Raw genomic sequence first — 24,638 nt, 5'->3', positions numbered from 1 at the left:
TCTTGATTTTGGCTCAGGTCATGATCTCAGGGTTGTGAGATCAAGCCCCATGTTGGACTTTGTGCAGGGTGTGGAGCATAGTTAAGTTTCTCTCCCCTGCCCTTCTTTCTCTCAACAAAAAAAGTCTTTATAGTTATTAATGTAAACTCCATCTAGATTCTTGCCTTAAGTCTTTCCTTTTGCTCTTGTGATTTCTGTCTTATTTATTCATCAGTTTTTAAAAAGATTTATTTATTTATTGGGGGAGGGGAGAAAGAGGGAGAGAAGTGCAGAGAGAGAGGATCCTAAAGTGTATTCCTTGCTGAACACAGAGCCCAACATGGGGCTTCATCCTGTGATCCATTTGATCACTACCTGAGGTGAAGTTTGCTTAGCTGACTGAGCCACCCAATTACCCCTCATTCACCAGTTTTTATTTTTTTTATTTATAAAGATTTTATTTATTTGTCAGAGAGAGAGAGAGAGAGAGAGAGTGTGTGCACAAGCTGGGGGAGCAGGAGGCAGAGGGAGAAGGAGGCCCCCCACTAAGCTGGGAACCCAATGCTGGATTGGATCGCAGAATCCTGGGATCATGACCCAAGCCGAAGGCAGACACTTGAGCTACTGAGCCACTCAGGCATCCCACCAGTTTTTATTTTTATTTCTTTATTTTCTAATATTTTATTTATTTGTGCAAGAGAGAGAGAGAGGGAGAGCATACTTGTGTGGGTGTGAGCTAGGAGAGGGGCTGAGGCAGAGGCAGAGGCAGAGGGAGAAGCAGACTCTCCGCTGAGCCTGGAACCTGAGGTGGGGCTTGATCTTAGGACCCTGAGACCATGACCTGAGCCAAAGGCAGATGCTTAACCAACTGAGCCACCCAGGCGCCACTCATTCACCAGTTTTTAAAGTGCCTACTTTGCGTCATGAAATGTTCTGAATGCTGAAGAAAATAGTAGTGAATAATTTCTGCTCTAAATGAGTATGCATCCTCGTGGAGGCACAGAGACCATACATAAATAAAATACATGTATGGTGATGATTAACTGCTTAAAGAGAGAGTATTTTGGGATAGGGAAGTATTTTGGGATGAGGAAGTATTTTAGTCACCCTAATAAGTGAGGGAGTGAGCCATGTAGCTATTTTGGGAAATAGTAAGTGCAAAGTCTCTTAGATGAAAGCCTGTTTGAGCTTTTCAAGTCAGTGAGGCTACTGTGCTGTACCTTTTGATATTTCTGCATTGTGTTTATTTCTTAATCTTTTTTCTTGTGCACCATTCAGGAAAATGTCTTTTAATCTGTCTTCTAGTACATCATTTCTCTATTTAGCTATTTCTAGTCTGTTTCTCTCTCTCTCTCTTTTTTTCTAGTCTATTTTTGAATTTGTCAGTTGAGGTCTTATTTTCTGATAATGCATTTTTCTGGTTCTGTAAATACTAGCTGGTTTTTAAAATATCTGCAATGTCACTTTTTTAATTTTTAAATTTAATTATATTTTTAAAGATTTTATTTATTTATTTGAGAGAGGGAGAGAGTGCAAGCACCAGTTGGGGCAGCAGCAGAGGAGAGGGAGAAGCAGACTCCCCACTGAAAAGGGAGCCCAACATGGGATTCAGTCCTAGGACTCTGGGATCATGACCTGAGCTGAAGGCAGATACTTAACAAACTGGGCCACCCAGGTGCCCCTGTAATGTCACTTCGTAGACTTTCCAGTTTGTTGCTGAAATTTAAAAAATCAACATATAGTTGATAGACAAATGTTATGTTAGTTTCAGGTATATAACACAGTGATTTGATAGGTCTATATATAATGCTATGCTCACCATTAGTGTTCCTTGCTGAAATTTTTAAGTTCATCTTTTTATCTCCATGAACCCAGTTAATGTTTTATTAAGATTTTAATAAGGTTTATTTAAGAGGTCTATTTCTGATTGGTTCTATGGATTCTAGAGGTTTGTGTACTTCATTACCTTTGGTTATTTGCTTGAGACCTAGAATGATGTCACATTTTCCTAGTTCTTTTTATGTTGAACAATTGTGGATTTTATCTTGGAGACTTTGAAATTATTATGTTGTAAGATTCTGGGTCCTTTTAAAATCCCCAGGAGAATGTTTATTTTTTAGCAGTCATCTCAGGTTCAGACCACAAAATTTTTTTTTCAGACCATAAATTTTATCTTGCCTTTTGTGTGCTGGGTTCTAATATCAGTTCAGTTTTCAAAGTCTTTGCTATGTTGCTCTGGCTCTGTTTCTTGTATGCGCCACTCAAGATTAAGTCTGGGATATGAATAATAATTTATGTTAGAGTTCAGTTTTCAAAGACTTACTGTATTTGTTTTGGATCTGTCTTGTATATGTATATTCTCCCTTTATCCCATGGGACTTGGGCCAATTCATGCACATAATTAGGTAATCCTCTTTTGGAGCTGTCTCTAAGATTGCCCCCTCATGTTCAACCTTACAGGGTCTCACTTCCCCTGTCCTTTTGCTAGAAATATGGAGTTTCTCTTGCGGTTTTTGTTTTGTCCCTGCCGCAGCTCCACTACAAGGGCCATTCTGGACAGGGCTATGAGAGGAATAAAAAAAAAAATCAGGATTTCCTTTTACTGCTCACGTTTCCTGTTACAGTTTTGTTTGGGCCTTATACTTTAGCTAATACTAGGAGGGGAGATGGAAAAATACTAACCAGGAAACTTACCTTCGCATGAGTCACTTCAAGATTTTACTTTTTTTCCCTTAATCTACCTGCCTTTGCTTTCTTTTCAGAGTCCTGAAGTAGTTGTTTTATGTATTTCATTCAGAGTTTTTAGTTGTAAGTAGTGGGAGAGAAATGCTATAGTGGGATTACTTTGTCTTGACTCTCACTGGAATTTGGCTTAGTGTTTTTGAATTATAATCCTCAATCTATTCTTGGCCTGATGATTCATCATTATCTTTTTAGATCTTTGATTCTTTTTAAAAATAAAAAAGATTGTCCAGATTTTTGTCTTCAGCAGGATGGTTGGTCTGAATTACTTAGCCATTACCAGAAAATAGAGTCCTTGATGCTTTTCTAAAATATAGATCAAATCATGTCACTGTCTAATTCTTTTAATGGCTTTCTATAATTTTATGGATAGCATGGTATTTGCTACTTCCCTCCACCTTTCCAAATGTTCCACCACATGCCCCACATACACAGGCACATGGAGAACTGCTTGTTACTCCCTAAACAGATTATGCTTCTGAGATTTTGCATATTTTTTTATTGGCTGATCTTCTTTATTCATCTCATTACCTTTATTTGTCCTTTAAAATTCAGAATAAAGGGGCGCCTGGGTGGCTCAGTGGGTTAATCCGCTGCCTTTGGCTCAGGTCATGATCTCAGGGTCCTGGGATCGAGTCCCGCATCGGGCTCTCTGCTCAGCAGAGAGCCTGCTTCCCTCTCTCTCTCTCTCTCTCTGCCTGCCTCTCCGTCTACTTGTGATTTCTCTCTGTCAATAAATAAATAAATAAAATCTTTTAAAAAAATTCAGAATAAATATTGCTACTTGAGAAGTATTCCCTAATTTTGCAGTCTGATTTAAATGCTTCTTCTTTTACTTAGTACCCTTAGTGTACCTTTACCATGTATTTATGAATTCCTTCAGCAAATATTTATGGAGTGCCTAGTGCATGCTAGACATCTCCTGCAGCTTAAGTGCAAAGGATAATATCTTGATTCAGGATAGTCAACATTTTAGACAATGTCTTTTATGATAGTAGGCAATAAATTAATGAGTTAATGAATAAATCTGTTCTTAGAGGTACCTATAAAAACGCTTTTGTTTTAGTGTATTTTTTGGTGATTGTTTAAAAAAATCCTTTGAGTGCTATCCTGTACACAATATAAAATTATTTTTAATTCTTCAGCCTGCCATTTGAAGTACTGTATAAACTTTTTTTGTAGACTTTGTAACCTAAATTAGTTGGTGTTGGGAAGGACTTAAAAGCTTTTGTAATCTACTTACATTTCTATTGATTTACTTTCTTTTGTAGCATGTCTGACCAAGAGGTAGTCTTCTTTATGTTTGAATATATTCAGTGATGGAATCTCACTAACCTCAAGATTGTCATTTAAGGATAGTTCTTATTTTTATATTGAGCTGAAGTCTCTACAGAGTTTCTCCTATTTTATTGTAATTCTCCATAGACCATATGGAAAATCTAGGCCACTTTTTTACGTGCTATCTCTTTAGATTTTTAAAGCTGGCTTCTTGTCCGTTTTGAATCTTGTCTTCTTTAACCTAGACATTTCAAGATTCTTCAGTACTTTTGTTATTTTTGCTGATCTGTTGAACATCTTTGTTATGGAGTCCAGATCTGTATGAATTCCTCATATCGGAGAGATCATATGATAATTGTCTTTCTCTGATTGACTTATTTTGCTCATCCTAATACCCTCTAGTTCCATCTGTGTCATTGGAAATGGCAAGATTTCGTTTCTTTTGATGGCTGCATAGTATTCCATTATATGTATGTGTGTGTGTGTGTGTGTGTGTGTGTATATATATATATATATATATATATACACCACCTCTTCTTTATCAATTCATCTGTTGATGGACATCTAGGTTCTTTCCATAGTTTGGCTATAGTGGACATTGCTGCTATAAACATTCAGGTGCACATGCCCCTTCGCATCACTACATTTATATTTTTAAGGTAAATACCCAGTAGGGCAACTGCTGGGTCATAGGGTAGCTCTATTTTCAACTTTCTGAGGAATCTCCATGCTATTTTCCAGAGTGGTTACACCAGCATGCATTCCCACCCACAGTGTAGGAGGGTTCCCCTTTCTCTGCATCCTCGCCAGCATCTGTGTTTCCTGACTCATTAATTTTAGCCGTACTGACTGGCATGAGGTGGTATCTCATTGTGGTTTTGATTTGTATTTCCCTGATGCTGAGTGATGTGGAGAACTTTTTCATGTGTCTATTAGCCATTTGGAGGTCTTCTTTTCAGAAATGTTTCATGTCTTCTGCCCATTTCGTGATTGGTTTATTTTGTTGTTTGTGTGTTGAGTTTGATAAGTTCGTTATAGACTTTGGATACTAGCCCTTTATCTGGTATGTCATTTGCAAATATCTTCTCCCGTTCTGTCAGCTGTCTTGGTTTTGTTGACTGTTTCCTTTGCTGTGCAAAAGCTTTTGATCTTGATGAAATCCCAATAGTTCACTTTTGCCCTTGCTTCCCTTGCCTTTGGCTATGTTTTGAGGAAGAAGTTGCTGCGGCTGAGATTGAAGAGATTGCTACCTGTGTTCTTCTTAAGGATTTTGATGGGATTCCTGTCTCACATTGAGGTCTTTCATCCATTTTGAGTCTATTTTTGTGTGTGGTGTAAGGAAATGGTCCATTTCATTCTTCTGCATGTGGCTGTCCAATTTTCCCAGCACAATTTGTTGAAGAGACCATCTTTTTTTCACTGGACAGTCTTTCCTGTTTTGTCAAAGATTAGTTGACCATAGAGTTTAGAGTCTATTTCTGGGCTCTCTATTCTGTTCCATCAATCTAGGTGTCTGTTTTTGTTCCAGTACCATATGGTCTTGATGGTTACAGCTTTGTAATAGAGCTTGAAGTCTTGAATTGTGATGCCGCCAACTTTGGGTTTCTTTTTCAACATTCCTCTGGCTATTCAGGGTCTTTTCTGGTTCCATATAAATTTTAGGATTATTTGTTCCATTTATTTGAAAAAATTGATGGTATTTTGATAAGGATTGCATTAAATATATAGATTGCTTTAGGTAGCATAGACAGTTTCACAGTACTTGTTCTTCCAATCTGTGAGCATGGAACGTTTTTCTATTTCTTTGTGTCTTCCTCAGTTTCTTTACTAAGTACTTTATAGTTTTCTGGGTAAAGATTCTTTGTGTCTTTGGTTAGGTTTATTCCTAGGGATCTTATGGTTTGGGAAGGAATTGTAAATGGGATCAACTCCTTAATTTCTCTTTCTTCTGTCTTGATGTTGGTGTATAGAAATGCAACTGGTTTCTGTGCATTGATTTTTGTATCCTGACACTGTACTGAATTCCTGTATTGAGTTCTAGCAGTTTTGGAGTGGAGTCTTTTGGGTTTTCCACATGAAGTATCATATCATCTGCAAAAGTGAGATTGCCAATTCAGATGCCTTTTATGTCTTTTTGTTGTCTGATTGATGAGGCTAGGACTTCTAGTACTATGTTGAATAGCAGTGGTGCTAATGGACATCCTGTGGTGTTCCTGACCTTAGGGGAAAAGCTCTCATTTTTTCCCCATTGAGAATGATATTTCCTGTGGGTTTTTCATAGATGGCTTTGATGATATTGACGTATGGACCCTCTATCCCTACATTTTGATGAGTTTTGATCAAGAAAGGATGCTATATTTTGTCAAATACTTTTTCAGCATCTATTGAGAGCATCATATTGTTCTTGTTCTTTTTTTTTTTTAAATCAAAGTATTGTATCACATTGATTGATTTGAGGATGTTGAACCAAACTTGCATCCCAGGACTAAATCCCACTTGTTGTGGAGAATAATCCTTTTAATGGACTGTTGGATCCTATTGACTAGTATCTTGGTGAGAATTTTTGCCTCTGTGTTCATCAAGGATATTGGTTTGTAATTCTACTTTTTGGTGGGTCTTTGATTTTGGAATCAACATGATGCTGGCCACATAAAATGAGTTTGGAAGTTTTCCTTCCATTTCTATTTTTTGGAACAGTTTCAGGAGAATAAGTATGTATTCTTCTTTAAATGTTTTGTAGAATTCCCTTGGGAAGCCATGTGGTCCTGGGTTCTTGTTGGGAGATTTTTGATGACTCTTTCAATCTCTTTACTGGTTATGGGTCTGTTCAGGTTTTCTATATCTTTCTGGTTCAGTTTTGGTAGTTTATAGGTCTCTAGGAATGCATCCATTTCTTCCAGATTGTTAAATTTTCTGGCATACAGTTGCTCATAATATGTTCTTGAAAGTGTTTGTATTTCTTTGGTGTTGGTTGTGATCTCTTATCTTTCATTCATGATTTTTAAAATTTGGGTCCTTTCTCTTTAGAAGAAACTTAATAAATTTGAGAATTTTTCCCCTTCTCCTGGAATTGTATCTAAATTTGTGGGTTCCTATATAATACCATGTAGTAGAGAAGGACATTTGTTTTTCACTCATCTTCCATTGAGGTTTTCATTGTTTCAATTAGTATTCAGTAACTGGTGCACTTAGGTTGTTTCTGAGTTTTCCCTCATTTCTGTTCTTGGGGGCCCATTCAGGTCTGCTGATTCTCAGTTCTTTATCACACTATGCTCAGCCACACAGAGTATTGGGACAAGGGAAATTGAAATGATCCAAGGCCCTATCTGTCTAGATATATTTTACAGTCATTTATTCTCAGGTTTTTTCCTCTTCCTAGAGCCCTGCTGAAGACAAAAAAACAAAAACAAATGAACAACAACAACAACAGCAAAAAACAGCACAGTCTCATTCTGCCCTTGGTTTGCCCAAACTGTCTGGGGTTTTCATGGTCCTCAACCCTGAGGCTTAGTCTGATGAGTGTAGAGGGCTCTAGAACCTCTTTTTAAGTGTCTCCCAGAACCTGATAAGCTCTCTTATTTTTTTATTTTTAAAAAAGATTTATTTATTTATTAGAGAGAATGAGAGTGCGCATGAGTAGGAGGGGCAGAGGAAGAGAGAATCTCAAGCGGACTCTAAGTTTGGAGGCCGACTTGGGGCTTGATTCCAGTACCCTGAGCTTGTGACCTGAGCTGAAACCAAAAGTCAGATGCTTAACCAGCTGCAGCACTACCCAGGCACCTTAGCTTCCCCTTTTAAAGGCCTCTTCCCACAAATTAGTAAATATTTCTTTGGTGTAGACATTAAGAACATTCATTCTGACTCATATATTTAAAAAAATCTATAGTTTATGTTCTGAATCCTTCCCCTAACCCCCAACATTGTTCTTTTGAAACACAAAGATTTTTTTTTTTCTTTGTTTTTGGTAAAATCATCTCTTCTTTAAGGCAGCAAGTGCTGAAAGATCTAGTTGCCTGGACGGGGCAAAACAAATAAAATAAATGGGGAGGGGGAAGTCTGGAGGCAAGGAGGAGAGGGAAAGAAGGTAGTAGGGAGAAGGTAGTGAGGTAGGGGGTAGGGAGATAGGTAAATAGATCAATGGATAGATAAATATCAAGAAGAAAAATGAAAAATGTAGGGTTATATTTTTACAGTACTACACATCACCACACTGAAACACTCAGCTATTGGAGGCCCTTTGTGCTACCCGTAGGACCTTGCTTCTGACAACTGTAAAGTATGTCTATACCCATTTATTTTCTTTTCTGTAGTTCTACTTATCCAATTTCCAGGACTTTCCTATTAGAAAAATGGCTGGAGGGTATTTTAAAAGTACTGATGCTATTAGCAATGGGAAGATGGGAGATGTTGGCAATAGAATGCAGTTCTTTGGCACAAATAGTTTCTGAGGAATAGAGATGTGTTGCAAAATGTGTTAGGTAATGAATGAAACAAAATAGAGGGAGAAGTATGAACTATCTTTTTGTTCAAATGCTGATATGTTCTGCATTTATTTTCTTAAATTTCTAGCCCTTTAATATTCAGATAAAAATGGTTCAGTTCCTGTTTCATATGCTATAAGTTCAGAGTGCTCTCCATTATTTTTGAGAGGTTTAGATACCTATATTCTTCTAAAGTTAGCTCATGTACCCTCTTTTTGGTTATCTGGCTTCTCATTTACAGTTGAATCTATCATAACTGCTCTGTTCTTCTTTATGGCTTGTTATTGAGAATGTGGGACTAGTACCCTCTTTAAATTTAATGTGCTTTGGGGGGCCTGGGTGGCTCAGTCAGTTGAGCATCCAACTCTTGATTTCAGCTCAGGTCTTGATCTCTTAGGCTCTGCATTAGGCACAGAGCCTACTTTAAAAAAAAAAAAGTAAATTTAACCTGAATTATGTGATGCTGGCTTCATTTGGAGAAATAATATAGGAACAACCACATTGTCTGTTACTGTCATGTGCTTTAATTCTAGGATAGAATAGAGGGAATTTATTGTATAGATTATAGCTAGAGGGAATCATTGCTCAGGTTAAAAACCAGAAAAATTAAAATGTTGTAAAGGATTTATAGAGGATTTCTCTTTGGGTCACACCTATTCTTAACCTTGTTCTTTGGGTCTTGAAGTTTATCTTCCTTTCTGCTTCCTCAGAGGTAGAGCAAGAGATCAGAAGAGTAGGCTTTGCTTTTCATGTGTACCCTATGAGTCATAAATATACAAAGGAAAATACACTTGGGCAAATAATTGTTAAATCCCCACTCAATGTAAAGGCTAAAACTGTAAATCTATTTTACAAAGTTTGAATAAATTCATAGATAGTAGTTCTATAAAACATTAGAGCTTTTGAGGTTGAAGTACAATCATGTCTCACTGTGTCTTACTGTGAAACTACTATGAAGCAGCTTATTTTAAAAATTTATTGTTGAAGTATAGTTGACATGTAGTGGTATATTAGTTTCAGATGTATAGCAACAATTCTATACATTTGATGCTACTTTAAGAGACTCAGGATATACTAATACACTTCATTAACACAGAATTTTAAGTATTTTAATGTTTTCCTGAGGCATTTTGAGTATTATCTTGATGGCATTATAATCACTTTAAAATTTAAATCTGAAATATTTTTTATTAATAATAGATGAAAATGAACGAGAAGAAACTAGGCAAGTGTATGTGGATCTAAATAATAATATTGAGGTAAGTGTTAGTAAAAAGTTAAATATTTTAAACAGAGGCATTTCTTTTTTAAAATTTGAATGCAATTAGCCAACATATAGTACATCATTAGTTTCACAAGCAGTGTTTAACAATCCATTGGTTGTGTATAATAGAGTCATTTCTAAGCAGAGTAGAATGATAACTCTTCTTGATAAAGGGATTATTATTTATTTGTTGACATATGATTATATCCAGTAAGATTCTTAAGGTTCTATACTAGGAATGTTAATGTTTTGTTATTTAGTAGCTTTTGAATTTACATGTTAGTGACACCAATTTATCAAGTATTAACTCTTTGTCAGAGACTAGCATATTTTGACACATACACATTAATTTGAAACATAGAAAATACCTGGTTCCTTCTTACCTCTCTTATTCCATCATCTTTGTTTTCCATTTTGCTTCTCTGCTATAGTTGTTCTTTTTTATGTTTCTGAAACTTTCTAGGCTCTTTCTGATCTTGGTTCTTTGATTTTGTTCCGTTTAGCACTTTTGTGTCAAGGTTTAAAGCAAATTCTTTTTAAAAAATCTCCTTTACTACTTTATCTAAAATACCTTTCCATTCAATTATTTTCTGTCTCCTCACCTCATTTAGTTTTTCTGAAGAGCACTTGAAACTACATGACATTTATTTGATATACATGTATATGTATAAGTATTCTTTCTTACCCTGGAATGTTAGTTAGTTCCAGTAGGGTAAGGACTTTGTCTTAATCTCAAGTGTCTAAATCAGTGGTTGGCACATAATAGATAAGCAGTAACTATTGTACAAATAAATGAATTCATAAAATTTTGCAAATCAAGATTTGTTGAATACTGAATGAACTCATGCTGCCAGATGATGAAAGTGTAATTTGAACTCTACTGGGGAGGGACCTTAGAGAGGTTACACTTTAGTGGAGGAAGACAGAAATTAAATAAGTAAGCAAAAAAAATAAAATTACAGATTCTGTTAAGAGCTATTAAGTAAATAACTAGAATACCAACAATCATTTTGCTGTTGTTTGGTATTATATAATTTAAGCTTCTGGGAAGCAAATATAATAGGCAGTCAGTGGGTTTTTAGTAAATATTTAATTATTACAAGTTATAGGGATTTCATTATTCAAAGTTGAATCGTTTTAAATTTAATGATAATGAGACAAATTTATTAATATTTTCATAGTTGGAAGAACCTATTTAAAAAATATAAGTATGATTCTTAAAAGTTAAACTTTATGTTTCAGAAAATGATAATAGCTTTTGAGGAACTTCGTGTGCAAGCTGAGAATTCCAGACTGGAAATGCATTTTAAATGTATGGATCTTATTTAATTTTCATATTACTCTACTTATGTTTATATTTAATTAGATTCTTTTAAAAAATTTATATTATCTTTTATTTTTTTAATTAGCATATAATGTATTATTTGTTTCAGGGGCACAGGTCTGTGATTTCAACAGTCTTACTCATTTCACAGCACTCACCATACCAAAGACCTTGCCCAATGTCCATCACCCATCCATCCCATTCCTCCAATCCCCCTTCCCTCCAGCAACCCTCAGTTTGTTTCCTGAGATTAAGAGTTTCTTGTGATTTGTCTCCCTCTCTGATTTCATCTTGTTTTGTTTTTCCCTCCCTTCCCCTGTGATCCTTTGTCTTATTTCTCAGTCCTCATATCAGTGAGATCATAATTAACTTTCTCTGATTGACTTATTTCACTTAGCATAATACCCTCTAGTTCCATCCATGTCATCACAAATGACAAGATTGGTTTTTTGATGGCTGCATAGTATTCCACTGTGTGTGTGTGTGTGTGTGTGTGTGTGTGTGTATGTATGCCACATCTTTATCCATTCATCTGTTGATGGAGATTTATTAGATTCTTTTTTTTTCTTTGTCTTTTTAAAATAGATTTATTCATATTCTATATAGTTTACCCATTTATTTATTTTTTATTTTTTTATTTTTTTATTTTTTTTATTTTTATTTTTTTTTTATTTCCAGCATAACAGTATTCATTATTTTTGCACCACACCCCGTGCTCCATGCAATCCGTGCCCTCTACAATACCCACCACCTGGTACCCCAACCTCCCACCCCCCCCCGTCCCTTCAAAACCCTCAGATTGTTTTTCAGAGTCCATAGTCTCTCATGGTTCACCTCCCCTTCCAATTTCCCCCAACTCCCTTCTCCACTCTAAGTCCCCATGTCCTCCATGCTATTTGTTATGCTCCACAAATAAGTGAAACCATATGATAATTGACTCTCTCTGCTTGACTTATTTCACTCAGCATAATCTCTTCCAGTCCCGTCCATGTTGCTACAAAAGTTGGGTATTCATCCTTTCTGATGGAGGCATATTAGATTCTTTTAATGTTTTCACAGCTTCAGTTTGATGCCCCAACTCTTTCAAATTTTGTATTCTTTGTGGTTTTGTAAGCCCCTCAAAATCTTGTGGAATGTGGAAAGTAATTGATACATATTGAAAATAGCCTTTTGGCTTCAAAGCTACATTTTCCCTGAAACTAAACTTACTATGATTTGTACTTTATTTTTTAGAAGTGTGATTTGGTCTTATTTTTACTTTTTTTTTTTTGTGAAGTTTCATGTCTTAAGTTGACACTTGAACGACATGGGTTTGAACAGTGCAGGCCCACTTATATTTGGATTTTTTTCAATAAATCACAGTACTGTAAATGTGTTTTCTTTATGATTTTCTTAATACTTTTTTTTTTTTCTGGGGCTCCTGGGTGACTCAGTGGGTTAAAGCCTCTAACTTCGGCTCAGGTCATGATCCCAGGATCCTGGGATCAAGCCCCACATCAGGCTCTCTGCTTGGCAGGGAGCCTGCTTCCCTTCCTCTCTCTCTGCCTGCCTCTCTGCCTACCTGTGATCTCTGTCTGTCAAATAAATAAATAAAAATCTTACAAAAAACTTCCTTTTTTCTAACTTTATTGTAAGATTATAGCTTATAATATGTATGATGTTCAAAATGTGTGTTAAGCAACTTTATGTTACAGGTAAGACTTCTGGTTAACAGTAGGCTATTAGTTTAGTTTTTGGGGAGTCAAAAGTTGCATGTGAATTTTCAGCTATGGTAGGGGTCAGCACCCCTAATGTTTAAGGGCCAACTATATATATACATTTAAAATGCGTTGTTTCAGATTAGCGTGTTATAAAGAATAAACTCTTATATATGTACTATTGTAAAAAGAATAGAATTTTATTCTACTTTGATGTTTTAAAAATTCACTACTTTACTCAAAGTTAGTAGCAAGAAAATAGCAGTTAAGCTTGTTAGAAACCTTTGAGGCTTAGTATCTAGATAAATAAAGAGGTGAAATAAAATACCAGAAGCTTTAAATTTTGTTGTTATCTAATTATATTAAATTATTAAAGTATAGCTGCTTTATTTTTAAAGTGAAAGAAGATTATGAAAAAATCCAGCACCTTGAAGAGGAATACAAGAAGGAAGTAAATGACAAGGAAAAGCAGGTATTTTTTAAAAATCAGCTTTGTATTTTTTATATTTACTAACTCATAAAATACTTAAAATTTCAAAAGAAGTCTACTTGCTGACTGCATGATAAATTTCTATAAGAGAATTTTAGTATTCTACATATCAAGCATACAGCCTTTTGCCTAGCAGAATTAATTTCCACTGATTCAAACAGACATGCCCTGAATACCAGCATTTAAAAAAAATCAATGAATTTTCTACAGTATTTAAATAGGTCATTGTTGCGAAAATAATTAACTTTTGTTCAAATAAAAACCTTATAAAATGTAAAGATGATGATCATTGACCACTTAATCCACACTTTGCAGTCTATTTTGAAATGCACTTACTATTCATGACACCATTGATGGGGAACTAAAATGTTCTTTCACTTCTATTTGTCATATAGTGGAAAATTGGAAAATAACGAGACTATGTTCTTTGTTATTCACAAGAATACCAGGTTATTACTGTGACAAATTTATCAGTTTGAAGTGCGGTGCTTTCCAATGGAAAATGATTCATAGAAAGGAATCCTCTTCTATTTCCTCCCTATTTTTTCAGAGTTTTTCTTCTTTGATTTGGCACAGGATACTTTGTAATGATAGATAACAAGATTGTCTACTTAAAAAGTTAACTCAAAGTACAGAGAAGATAGAGTTTTCTTCAAGTTTGGTTAAATTTATATGTTACGTTTGGATCTTTTGAATGAGTTAACAGTTTTCTCTATTTTAGCTGAAATTTTAAACTAGTTTCTGAAAGAAGGTGTATTTAAAAGTTAAAATTGTGTGTATTATAAAGAACACATAAGTAGAGGGAAGTGCTAAACTTTTTGGGTTCTGGATGCATGGGCAGATGAAAATAGGGCAGTGAGGTTTTTCTGTCATCTTGAATCTGGAAGTCTTCAGCTTGTCTTTTTGTCTTTTACTTTTTTCTTCACATGGATTCTATATTCTTATTATTTTTAAAAAGATTTTATTTATTTATTTGACAGAGGGAGACACAGAGAGGGAACACAAGCAGGGGGAGTGGGAGAGGGAGATGGCTTCGTGCTGAACAGGGAGCCTGATGCGGGGCGGGGCTCTGTCCTAGGACCCCGGTATCATGCCCTGAGCTGAAGGAAGATGCTTAACAATTGAGCCACCCAGGTGCCCTTGGACTGTATATTCTAATCATCTGAATATTTTCGCTTCTCTAAATGCGGCATGATCTCTTGATTTTTTTGTCTTACACAAGTTAGAATATTCATTTTTCTGGGTTTGCTTGATTAATTTCTACTGGACTATCAAGACTCAATTCAGTACTCTGAGAAGGATTAATTTTTTATTACATCCCCTAAGACCGAGGTAATTGTTTTCCTGATTCATATATTTTTGTCCTATAACTAATAATATTCAAGTATAGTTGTTTGTCCCTGGTCTAGGTTCTGAGGGCTTGCTGTTATTGTTGTTGTTTTATTTAAGCTTATGAACATGACTTTTAAAAATAAAATTAAAGCTATTCATCATAATTTGCTATACTATAACATTAAATTAGTTACTTAAGAGCATAAGTTAAATGGTTTAAAGTAAGCCTGTAATATAACTTAAAAAACACTTTCCTGTCTCATACATGCAAATTAACTTCTCCACATTAATGTCTCTCCACTCTAAGTTACCCTTCTCCTAAAGTCACTTCTCTGAAGCTTATCATAGTCCAAAGAGAAGGAAAAAAGTGTAATCAGGACTGATTTATGTATTAAAAAAAAAGATGGCTCAGAAGAAGGGAATGCAGTTGTACAAGTGCAGACCATCTTCAAGTAACAGTTGAGACCATAGAATAAATGCAGAGGCATCATGATGAATCCCACTTAACTACAGACCAACACTTCTCTACAAATTATGTTCTTTGATTGTCAATTAAATACAAATTTTAACTTCATAGCTCAGCAATTAAGGGTCATATACTGAAGTCAATACACACACCTAACATTTCAGTTTGAGCTGTTTCAATATAGATAGAGCTGAAATCTGTTACAAGGTATGGCCTAACAAATGTTAATGAGAATTTTTTAAAAAATAGTTTTTACAAGTATTAAATTTTCTTGCACATTGAAGTCCTCATATACAGGGCAAAGTCAGAACTTTTATATTTGAATTTATTCTTCATTTAACTTTTAAAACACTACTATGGTTGAATATTAAAACAAAAGCAATAGCAAGTAGTGAGCTATGATTATACTCCATCACTCATTCACTACAGCATGTAAAATGCCAGCAGTGTTATTCACTGGCCCCATTAAGAGGTCTGATACTGAACACCACCCCTATGATGATGTTCACCATCCTCCTATGCATCCCCATTGTAATGGCACTGTCTCTCCTGATTTGGATCTAAGTGCAGCAGTTCTACCTAGTCCGTTTCATCAGTCTCTTCTACTTCCTTCTTCTCAAGTAGGAGTTTTTCCAGCAAAGAGAGAGAGGCATTCTCAGGAAAGTTTACCTTAAATTTGATGATTAGGCAACTCTTCTCATATGGTCTATGATAAATTGGCATGCCTTCATTTAGCACACACTTGATAGCTCCATACCTGACAATCTGACCTGGATGAGAGGTGATGATGATGGTTTGGTTGTCAAAAATAGATACTGGCTTTGGAAAGCCACAGGGTGCTTCAATCAGCTATATGTCTGTGCACATGAAAAGGTCTTCTTGCTGAGTAAAGGCGATGTGGTCCTTCTGACCTTAAAGAATAATAGTTTCTCCTTGTTGCAGTCCTGGTTCTTGGTGTCCTTCACCATGGAATGTTATCTTGCCATCTTTCAAATATTTGTCAGTATGAACTTCTAGAATCTTTCTCAAACTACCTTCCTTCCATTGCAGCTTTCACATCTGTCTTTAGGACTGATCTGTTACCCATGGCCCTTGCACTCCATGCATACAGATTGAATTTGCTGAACCATTCCAGGTCCTATGTGATAAATTGTTATTATTATTTGCTTTCCAGTACCTCCACAATTGGGACAACGTTCTACTCTTTTCTTACCACCTCAGTCTTCACATTTGTTACAAATCACATTCTTTTGCAGAGCTAGTTTTCTTGTTGCACCATTATGTAAATCTAAGATTACTGAGAGCAGATGTACAACATTTTTACCTCTTCTTTCTCTCTGCAGTCTTCCTCTTCCTCCAAAAATCATATCAAAGATGTCCATGGGGAAGCCAAAACCACCACCAGCTCCACCTTCTTTAACTGTATGCTCTCCTCCTTTGTCATATACTTCCCTTTTCTTTGCATCAGAGAGTTCTTCATAAGCTTGAGAAATCTGTTTAAACTTTTCCCCTTCCTTTAGATTCTTCTCGGGATGGTAGTACTTCAAGACCAGTTTCCTGTAAGCCTTTTTTAGTTCTTGGTTGGCATTGGGTTTGACCCCCAAAGCATCATAGTAAGTTGTTTCTGTCACCATTTTCTAAAGCTAGTGAGCATGTTGAGGTCAGTGTGGAGGAGTGGGAAGGAGTGCATTGGTGGGCAGAGCTCAGGCAGCTGCTGCTCCTCCGCTTCCCACCTAATGTTCTGGAACATTCCCTAGGCTCTGTTTTTCTTTAAGTTCCCTCATCTCTGTATATTCAATACTTTGGTTTGTGGAACAGAGGAGGTGCTCCATAATATTTATGGAATAAATGAAAAAATACATTTTATTATATATCTTCTAAGTTCTAACTTAAAATGAACCTTATAATATTGGGTAGATCATATTAGTTTAAACATTTTTTGAATGAACATTGTGCAAGCATATACTAAATGCCCTTGCACAATTAGCTAAAAAGCACAGAAACAAGTACATAAAATAATCATAGGTGGTGGTAATTGCTAAGGTGTCATGTGTAATTTTTCATATCTCTAATATATTACTTATATATTTCATTTTAGGTATCACTGCTATTGCTCCAAAATACTGAGAAAGAAAATAAAATGAAAGATTTAATATTTCTGCTAGAGGAATCCAGAGATAAAGTTAATCAATTAGAGGAAAAGACAAGTAAGAATTTACATAAGAAAATACAATAATGTGTCTTATGTATTACCCTTATTATATTTAAAATTTTGGCTTTCATTGTAGTTTTGTTGTAAAGTTTTCCAGTGCTGTAATTCTCAACCTGGTTTGGATCAGTTGGAGAAGGGGTGTAATAGAGTCACTTAGGGAACTTTTTCATTGTACATGTGCTCTTCTTTTCACTTTTCCATATTCCCCACTTCTTTAGAATTACAACAAAATACTCCAAGAAAACAAGGATTTGTTTTTCTTTTTGTTTACTGATGCATTCCAGGTGCCTAGAACAGTACATGGCACACAGGACACTCAACTGTTTCATGAATGACTGAATACACTGGAACATTATAGAGTAAGTGAGTGTTCCTGGAGCAAGACATTTGGAAAGGCATTAGAGAAAATTGCTTTTGAACTAAATCTTTGATTAAAGCTTTACTAGACAGTGAATTGGAAGGGAGAATGTAGGCAGAAGAAATGCCTTGTGCAAGCCCTAGAACTGTCAAAGTTTCTATTTGAAACACTGGTTGGTATGTCTTTGTTAGAGAACTCAGTAGGTGAGACCGGAAAAGAATGGATCAAATTATGAAGAATCTTGAATGTCAATTAGGACTATCTTACTGAAGATTTTTTAAACTTGTTTAAGGCACTTGGAAGACATAATACACTTATGAAACACTGTGCACCTTTCGGAGCATCATACAGATTTTGTGATATTTGTAACTTTTCTCTTAAAAAATCCTCTTTTGCATATGACAAATAATTATCTAGTTCCTGTGAAACTATGCCTGCTCATTTGATCTTACAATTATTAATATAACCTATGCTCTAGACATCACAAAATGAACTTCCCCTACATTTTCCATTCTTTCTATGTCCCCATCATACTTTCACTACTTCCTCTACGCAGAAGGAGGAGCCTCTTACTTCGAATCCAAATATTTTGCCTGAATTCCAATGAGCTTCTTATTCTTAAGAATGGCTTAACCATTAGTCATCTGTGACTAAGGGTGTCTTGCAGGTAGGGACTGTGTCCATTAAATATCTATGTAACTCAGTGTCTAGCATATTGCTATGTACCTAGTAGTCAAATAGATATTAGGATGAATGGATATTTAATCTTATCATATAAAACTGGAAGTAATTTACTGGCAGTAAGTAACCAATTCTGTGAGATTCTGCAGACTCATAAGCACTGAAATGTATTCATTTAAGTTACATTTATGTAACATTTAAGTTGTATTCATTTATTATGTCCTATATGTATCTCTTACTCTTTTTTTCTGTTTCATTTTGGAGATCTATCAACCTGTTTCACAATCCTGCCTTCTTCTGTGTCTAATTTGCTTTTATTTATTTAGTTTTTTGTATTATGTTCAGTTAGCCACTGTATAGTACATAATTAGTTTTTGATGTTGTGTTCAGTGATTCATTAGTTAAGTAAAACACCCAGTGCTCGTCACAACATGTGCCCTTCTCAGTACCTATCACCCTGTTACCCACCTCCCCCAACCAGTGAAACCCTCAGATTGTTTTCTGGGGTCCCATAGTCTCTCATAGTTCATCTCCCTCTCTGATTTCTCCTCATTTGGATTTCCCTCCCTTCCTCTTTGGTCCCTTGTGCTACTGCTTATGTTCCATATATGAGTGAAACCACATGATAATTGTCTTTCTCTACTTGATTTAACTCACTTAACATAATCCCCTCCTGTTCCATCCATGTTGATGTAAATGGTGGATGTTCATTGTTTCTGATAGCTGAATAATATTCCCTTGTATATATGTACCACATCTTCTTTGTTTAATTTGCTTTTAAACCTACCTACAGAGTTTTTTATTTTGGATTAATCATATTTTTTTCCTTCTAAAATATCCATTTTTTTATTATTCCAAATTCCAGTTCTCCGGTTAAAGTCTGTCTTGCTGTACATACTGTATGTTTCTATTTTTATTTTTTTATCAAAGTATAATTAATATACAGTATTATATTTCAGATGTACAATGTAATGATTCAATAATTCTATACAGTATTCAGTGTGCACCATGAGTGTAGTCCCCAAACAAAGTGTGGTCCCCAAACAACGTTACTACAATATAATTGACTATATTTTCTTTGCTATTATTTTTATCTCCATGATTTACTTATTTTATAAATGGAAGTTTGTACTTCTTAATCGCCTTTTTTTTACCCACCTCCCTTCACCCACCTTCTCTCTAGCAGCCATTGAGTTTGTTATCTGTATTTAACAGTCTGTTTTTTGTTTGTTTTGCTTTTTGGATTTATGTGAAATCATATGGTATTTGTCTTTCTGTGTCTCACTCTATTTCATTTAGTATACTACCCTCTAGTTTCATCCATGTTGTCAAATATGGCAAGATCTCATTCTTTTTTATATGGCTGAGTAATATTCCATTATATATGTATGTATGTATATGTATATGTATGTATGTATATGTATGTATATGTGTGTGTATATATATATATACATATATATATCTCCCATTCCATATCTTGGTTATTGTAAACAATGCTGCAACAAACATAGGGGTACATATATCTTTTTGAATTAGTCTTTTTGTTTTCTTTGAGTATATATCCAGAAGTGGAATTGCTGGATTTTATGGTAATGCTATCTTTAATTTATGTTGGAATATCTATACTGTTTTCCACAGTGGTTGCACCAATTTACATTCTTGGCAACAGTGCTTGAGAGTTCCCTTTTCTCCACATCCTTGCCAACACTTGTTATTTGTTGTCTTTTTGATTTTAGCCATTCTCTGACAGGTGTGAGGTGAAACCTTGTTGTGGTTTTGATTTGCATTTCCCTGATGATTAGTGATGTTGAGCATCTTTTCAAGTGTCTGTTGGTCATCTGTATGTCTTTTTCAGAAAAATGTGTTTTTAGGTCTTGTGCTCATTTTTAAAAAAGATTTTATTTATATGAGAGAATGAGTAGGGGGAGGAGGAACAGATGGGGAGGGAGGAGGAGAGGGAAAGAATCTCAAGGAGACTCCACACTGAGAAGTAAACCCAACTTGGATCTCAATCTCAGGATCCTGAGATCATGACCTGAGCTGAAACTAATAGTCAGATGCTTCATTGACTGAGCCACCCAGGTGCCCCAGATCCTCTACTCATTATTTAATTGGATTATTTTTTTCCATGTTGAGCTGTGTAAGTTCTTTTATATTTTAGATATTAACTCCTTACTGGACATGTCATTGGCAGATATCATCTCCCATTCAATAGGTTGCCTTTTTGTTTTATTGATTGTTTCCTTTGTTGTACAAAACCTTTTTATTTGGGTGTAGTTCCAATAGTTTATTTTTGCTTTTGCTTCCCTTGCCTAAGGAGATATATACATAAATATGTTGCTGAGATGATGTGGATAGAACTAGAGGGTATTATGCCAAGTGAAATAAGTCAGTCAGAGAAAGACAAGTACCGTATGATTTCATGCATACATGGAATTTAAGAAATAAAACAGATGAACATAGGGGAAGGGAAGGAAAAATAAGATGAAAATTGAGAGGGAAGCAAACCATAAGATGCTGAACTCTAGGAAACAAACTGAGGGATCCTGGAGGGAAGGGGTGGGATGGGGGAAGGCATGGGCATTAAGGAGATCACTTGATGTATTGAGCACTGGGTGTTATATGCAACTGATGGATCACTAAATTTTACCTTTGAAACTAAGTAAAAAAAAAAAACTGTTGCTGAGGACAATGTCCAAGAGGTTACTGCCTGTGTTTTCACTTAGGAAGTTTATGGTTTCAAGTCTCACATTTAGGTATTTAATCCATTTGAGTCTATTTCTGTGTATGGTGTAAGAAAGTTGTCTAATTTCATTCTTTTAAATGTTGCTGTTCAGTTTTCCCAGCACCATTTATTGAAGAGACTTTCCCATTATTATATTCTTATCTCCTTTGGTGTAGGTTGATTATATGTGTGTGGGTTTATTTCTGGGCTATTATGTCCCATTGATCTATGTGTCTGTTTTTATGCCAGTACCATACTATTTTGATTACTACAGTTTTGTAGTGTATCTTGAGATCTGGGATTGTGATACCTCCAGCTTTGTTGTTCTTTTTCAAGATTGCTTTGACTCTTCAGGGTCTTTTGTAGTTTCATTCAAATTTTAGAATTGCTTGTTCTGGTTCTGTTAAAAATATTATTGGTATTTTGATAGGGATTACTTTGAATATATAGATAGCTTGGGGTAGCATGGATGTTTTAATAATATTAATTATTTTAGTCCAGGAGCATGGAATGTCTTTTGTTGTATCCTCTTCAGTTTCTTTCATCAATGTCTTAGAGTTTTTGGGTACAGGTCTTTCACCTCCTTCTCCTTGGTTATTCTTTTGTATTTTATTCTTTTTGGTGCAATTATAAATAGGTTTGCTTTCTTAATTCTCTTTCTGCTATTTTTATTATTAGTGTATGGAAATGCAGCAGATTTCTGTATATTTTTTATCCTCTGTCCTTACTGAATTAATATATCCATTCTAGTAGTTTTTTGGTGAAGTCTTCAGGATTTTCTGTCTATGGTATCACGTCATCTGCAAATAGTGAAAGTTTCACTTCTTTCCAACCAATTTGGATGCTTCGTATTTCTTTTTATTGTCTGCTTGCTGTGGCTAGGGCTTCTAGGACTACGTTGAATAAAAGTAGTGAGTGGACATACTTGTCTTGTTTCTGATTTTAGAGGAAAAGTTTTCAGGTTTTCACCTTTGAGTATGATGTTTGCTGTGGATTTTTCATATATGGCCTTTATGATGTTGAGATAATGTTCCCTCTAAGCCTACTTTGTTGAGGGTTTTTATCACAAATGGCTTTGTGTACTTTGTCAAATGCTTTTTCTGCATCTACAGAAGTGGTGATACAGTTTTTATGCTTTCTCTTGTTGATGTGGTGTGATCACGTTGATTGATTTGCAAATATTGAACCACCCCTGCATACCAAGAATAAATCCCACTTGATCAATGTGAATGATTTTTTAAATGTATTGTTGGATTTGGTTTGCTAATATTTTGTTGAGGATTTTTACATCTATGTTCATCAGAGATACTGGCCTGCAATTATCTTTTTTGTGTGTGTGGTGTCTTTATTAGGTTTTATTATCAGGGTAATGCTAATCTCATAGAAAAGATTTGGAAATTTTCCTTTTCTATTTTTTTGGAATGGTTTGAGAATGGGTATTTATTGATCTTTAAATATTTGGCAGATTAACCTGTGAAGCCTGGACTTTTGTTTGTTGGGAGTTTTTTGATTACTGATTCAGTTTCATCGCTAATATTCAGTATGTTCAAAATTTCTATTTCTTCCTGATTAAGTTTGTGAATATTTAAAAAAAATAATTTATCAGCATCTTTTAGGTTGTCCAATTTGTTGGCATATAATTTTTCATAATATTCTCTTACAATCTATTGTAGTTCCTGGTGTTCGTTGTTATTTCTATTCTTTTATTCCTGGTTTTATTTATTTGAGTCCTCTATTTTTTTTTTCTTGGAGTCTGGCTAAAGTTTGTCAATCTCATTTCTTTTTTAAAATAACTAGCTTTGGTTCCATTGACATTTCAGGATATATATTTTTTAAGATTCTGTTTCATTATTTCTGCTTTAGTTTTTATTATATCCTTCTACTGGCTTTGTACTTTCTTTCCAACTTCTTTAGGTGTTAAGCCTAGGTTGTTTACTTGAGATTTATTTTTTAAAAAATTTATTTATTTTAGAAGGAGGGAATGCAAGTGGGGGCAGGGCAGAGGAGAGGGAAAGAGAGAATCTCAAGCAGACTCTATGCTAGGAGTAGACCCCAACATTGGGCTCAGACCCTGAGATCATGACTTGAGCTGAAACCAAGATTTGGACTCTCTTTTGTTTGTTTCTTGAGGTAGGCCAGTTATACCTATAAACTTACCTCATAGAACTGCTTTTGTCCCAAAGATTTTGGACTGTTGTGTTTTTTTTAATTTATCTCAAATTAATCAAAGTATAGTACATCATTAATTTCAGATGTGGAGTTCAGTAATTCATCAGTTGTACAGAACAGCCAGTGCTCATCACATCATAGGCCTTCCTTAATTCCCATCACCCAGTTAGCCCGTCCTCCCACCCACCACCCCTCCAGCAATCCTCAGATTCTTCCTCCTAGTTATGAGTGTCTCATGGTTTGTCTCCTTCTCTGATTTCTTTCCATTCCATTTTTCCCATTCTTCCCTTATGATCCTCTGCGCTCTTTCTTATATTCTTCATATGAGTGAAATCATATGATAATTGTTTTTCTCTGATATTTTTCGTGTAGCATAATACCCTTTAGTTCCATCCATGTCACTGTAAATGGTAGTATTTCATCCTTTCTGATGACTTACTAATATTCCATTGTGTGTATATACCACATCTTCTTTGCACATTGATCCATCCACAGACATCTTGGCTCTCTCCACCATTGCTGCTATAAACATTGGGGTGCAGGTGCTCCTTCAGATCACTACGTTTGTGTCTTTGGGGTAAATACCACTAGTGCAATTTGTGGGTCGTAAGGTAGCTCTATTTTTAGCTTCTTGAGGAACCTCCATACTGTTTTCTGGAATGGTGGTACCAGTTTGTATTTCTACCAACAGTTGTAAGAGGGTTTCCCTTTCTCCACATACTTGCAAACATTTGTTGTTTCCTGACTTGTTAATTTTAGTCGTTCTGAATGTTGTGAAGTGGTATCTCATTGTGGTTTTAATTTGTATTTCCCTGATTCCAAGTGATATAGAGTGTTTTTTCATGTGTTTGTTGGCCATTTGTATGTCTTCTTTGGATAAATATCTGTTCTATCTTCTGTCTATTTCTTTATTGGATTATTTGTTTTTTGGGGGTGTTGAGTTTGATAAGTTCTTTGTAGATCTTAGCTACTAGCCCTTTATAGGATATGTCATTTGAAAATATTTTCTCCCATACGTAGGTTGCCTTTTAGGTTTCTTGATTGTTTCCCTTTTTTAAATTGTGTTGTTAGTCACCATAAAATACATCATTAGTATTTTATCACCATAAAATACATCATTAGTTTTTGATGCAGTGTTCCAAGGTTCACTGTTTATGTACAACACCCAGTGCTCTGTGCAATATGTGCCCTCCTTAATACCCACCACCAGACTCACCCATCCCCCACAGAAATCCTCAGTTTATTTCTCATAGTCTCTCATGGTTCGTCTCCCCCTCTGATTTCCCCCAATTTACTTTTCCTTTCCTTCTCCTAATGTCCGCCATGTTATTTCTTTTGTTCCCCAAGTAAGTGAAACCGTATGATAGTTGACTTTCTCTTATTTCACTCAGCATAATTTCCTCCAGTCCTGTCCATGTTGATACAAAAGTTGGGTATTCA

The 24,638-nt window shown here is 35.3% G+C and overlaps 1 protein-coding gene and 1 pseudogene across 1 annotated transcript in view; one reads left to right on the top strand and one right to left on the bottom strand.

Annotated features, from left to right (window-relative positions):
• Positions 1-24,638, top strand: part of SYCP1 (synaptonemal complex protein 1) — a 137,636-nt gene that overhangs the window by 16,780 nt on the left and 96,218 nt on the right. Inside the window, exons 9-12 of the mRNA XM_032301571.1 lie at positions 9,681-9,739; positions 10,987-11,056; positions 13,164-13,237; positions 17,152-17,260. Coding sequence (XP_032157462.1) covers positions 9,681-9,739; positions 10,987-11,056; positions 13,164-13,237; positions 17,152-17,260 — 312 coding nt within the window. The remainder of the gene's footprint in view (positions 1-9,680; positions 9,740-10,986; positions 11,057-13,163; positions 13,238-17,151; positions 17,261-24,638) is intronic.
• LOC116566908 lies at positions 15,519-16,687 on the bottom strand (annotated as a pseudogene).

Source organism: Mustela erminea, chromosome 10, assembly GCF_009829155.1.
Source record: "Mustela erminea isolate mMusErm1 chromosome 10, mMusErm1.Pri, whole genome shotgun sequence".
NCBI classification, from domain to species: Eukaryota; Metazoa; Chordata; class Mammalia; order Carnivora; family Mustelidae; genus Mustela; species Mustela erminea.
Note: the sequence above shows the minus strand (reverse complement) of the source record. Positions and strands in the feature narration are given on the sequence as shown.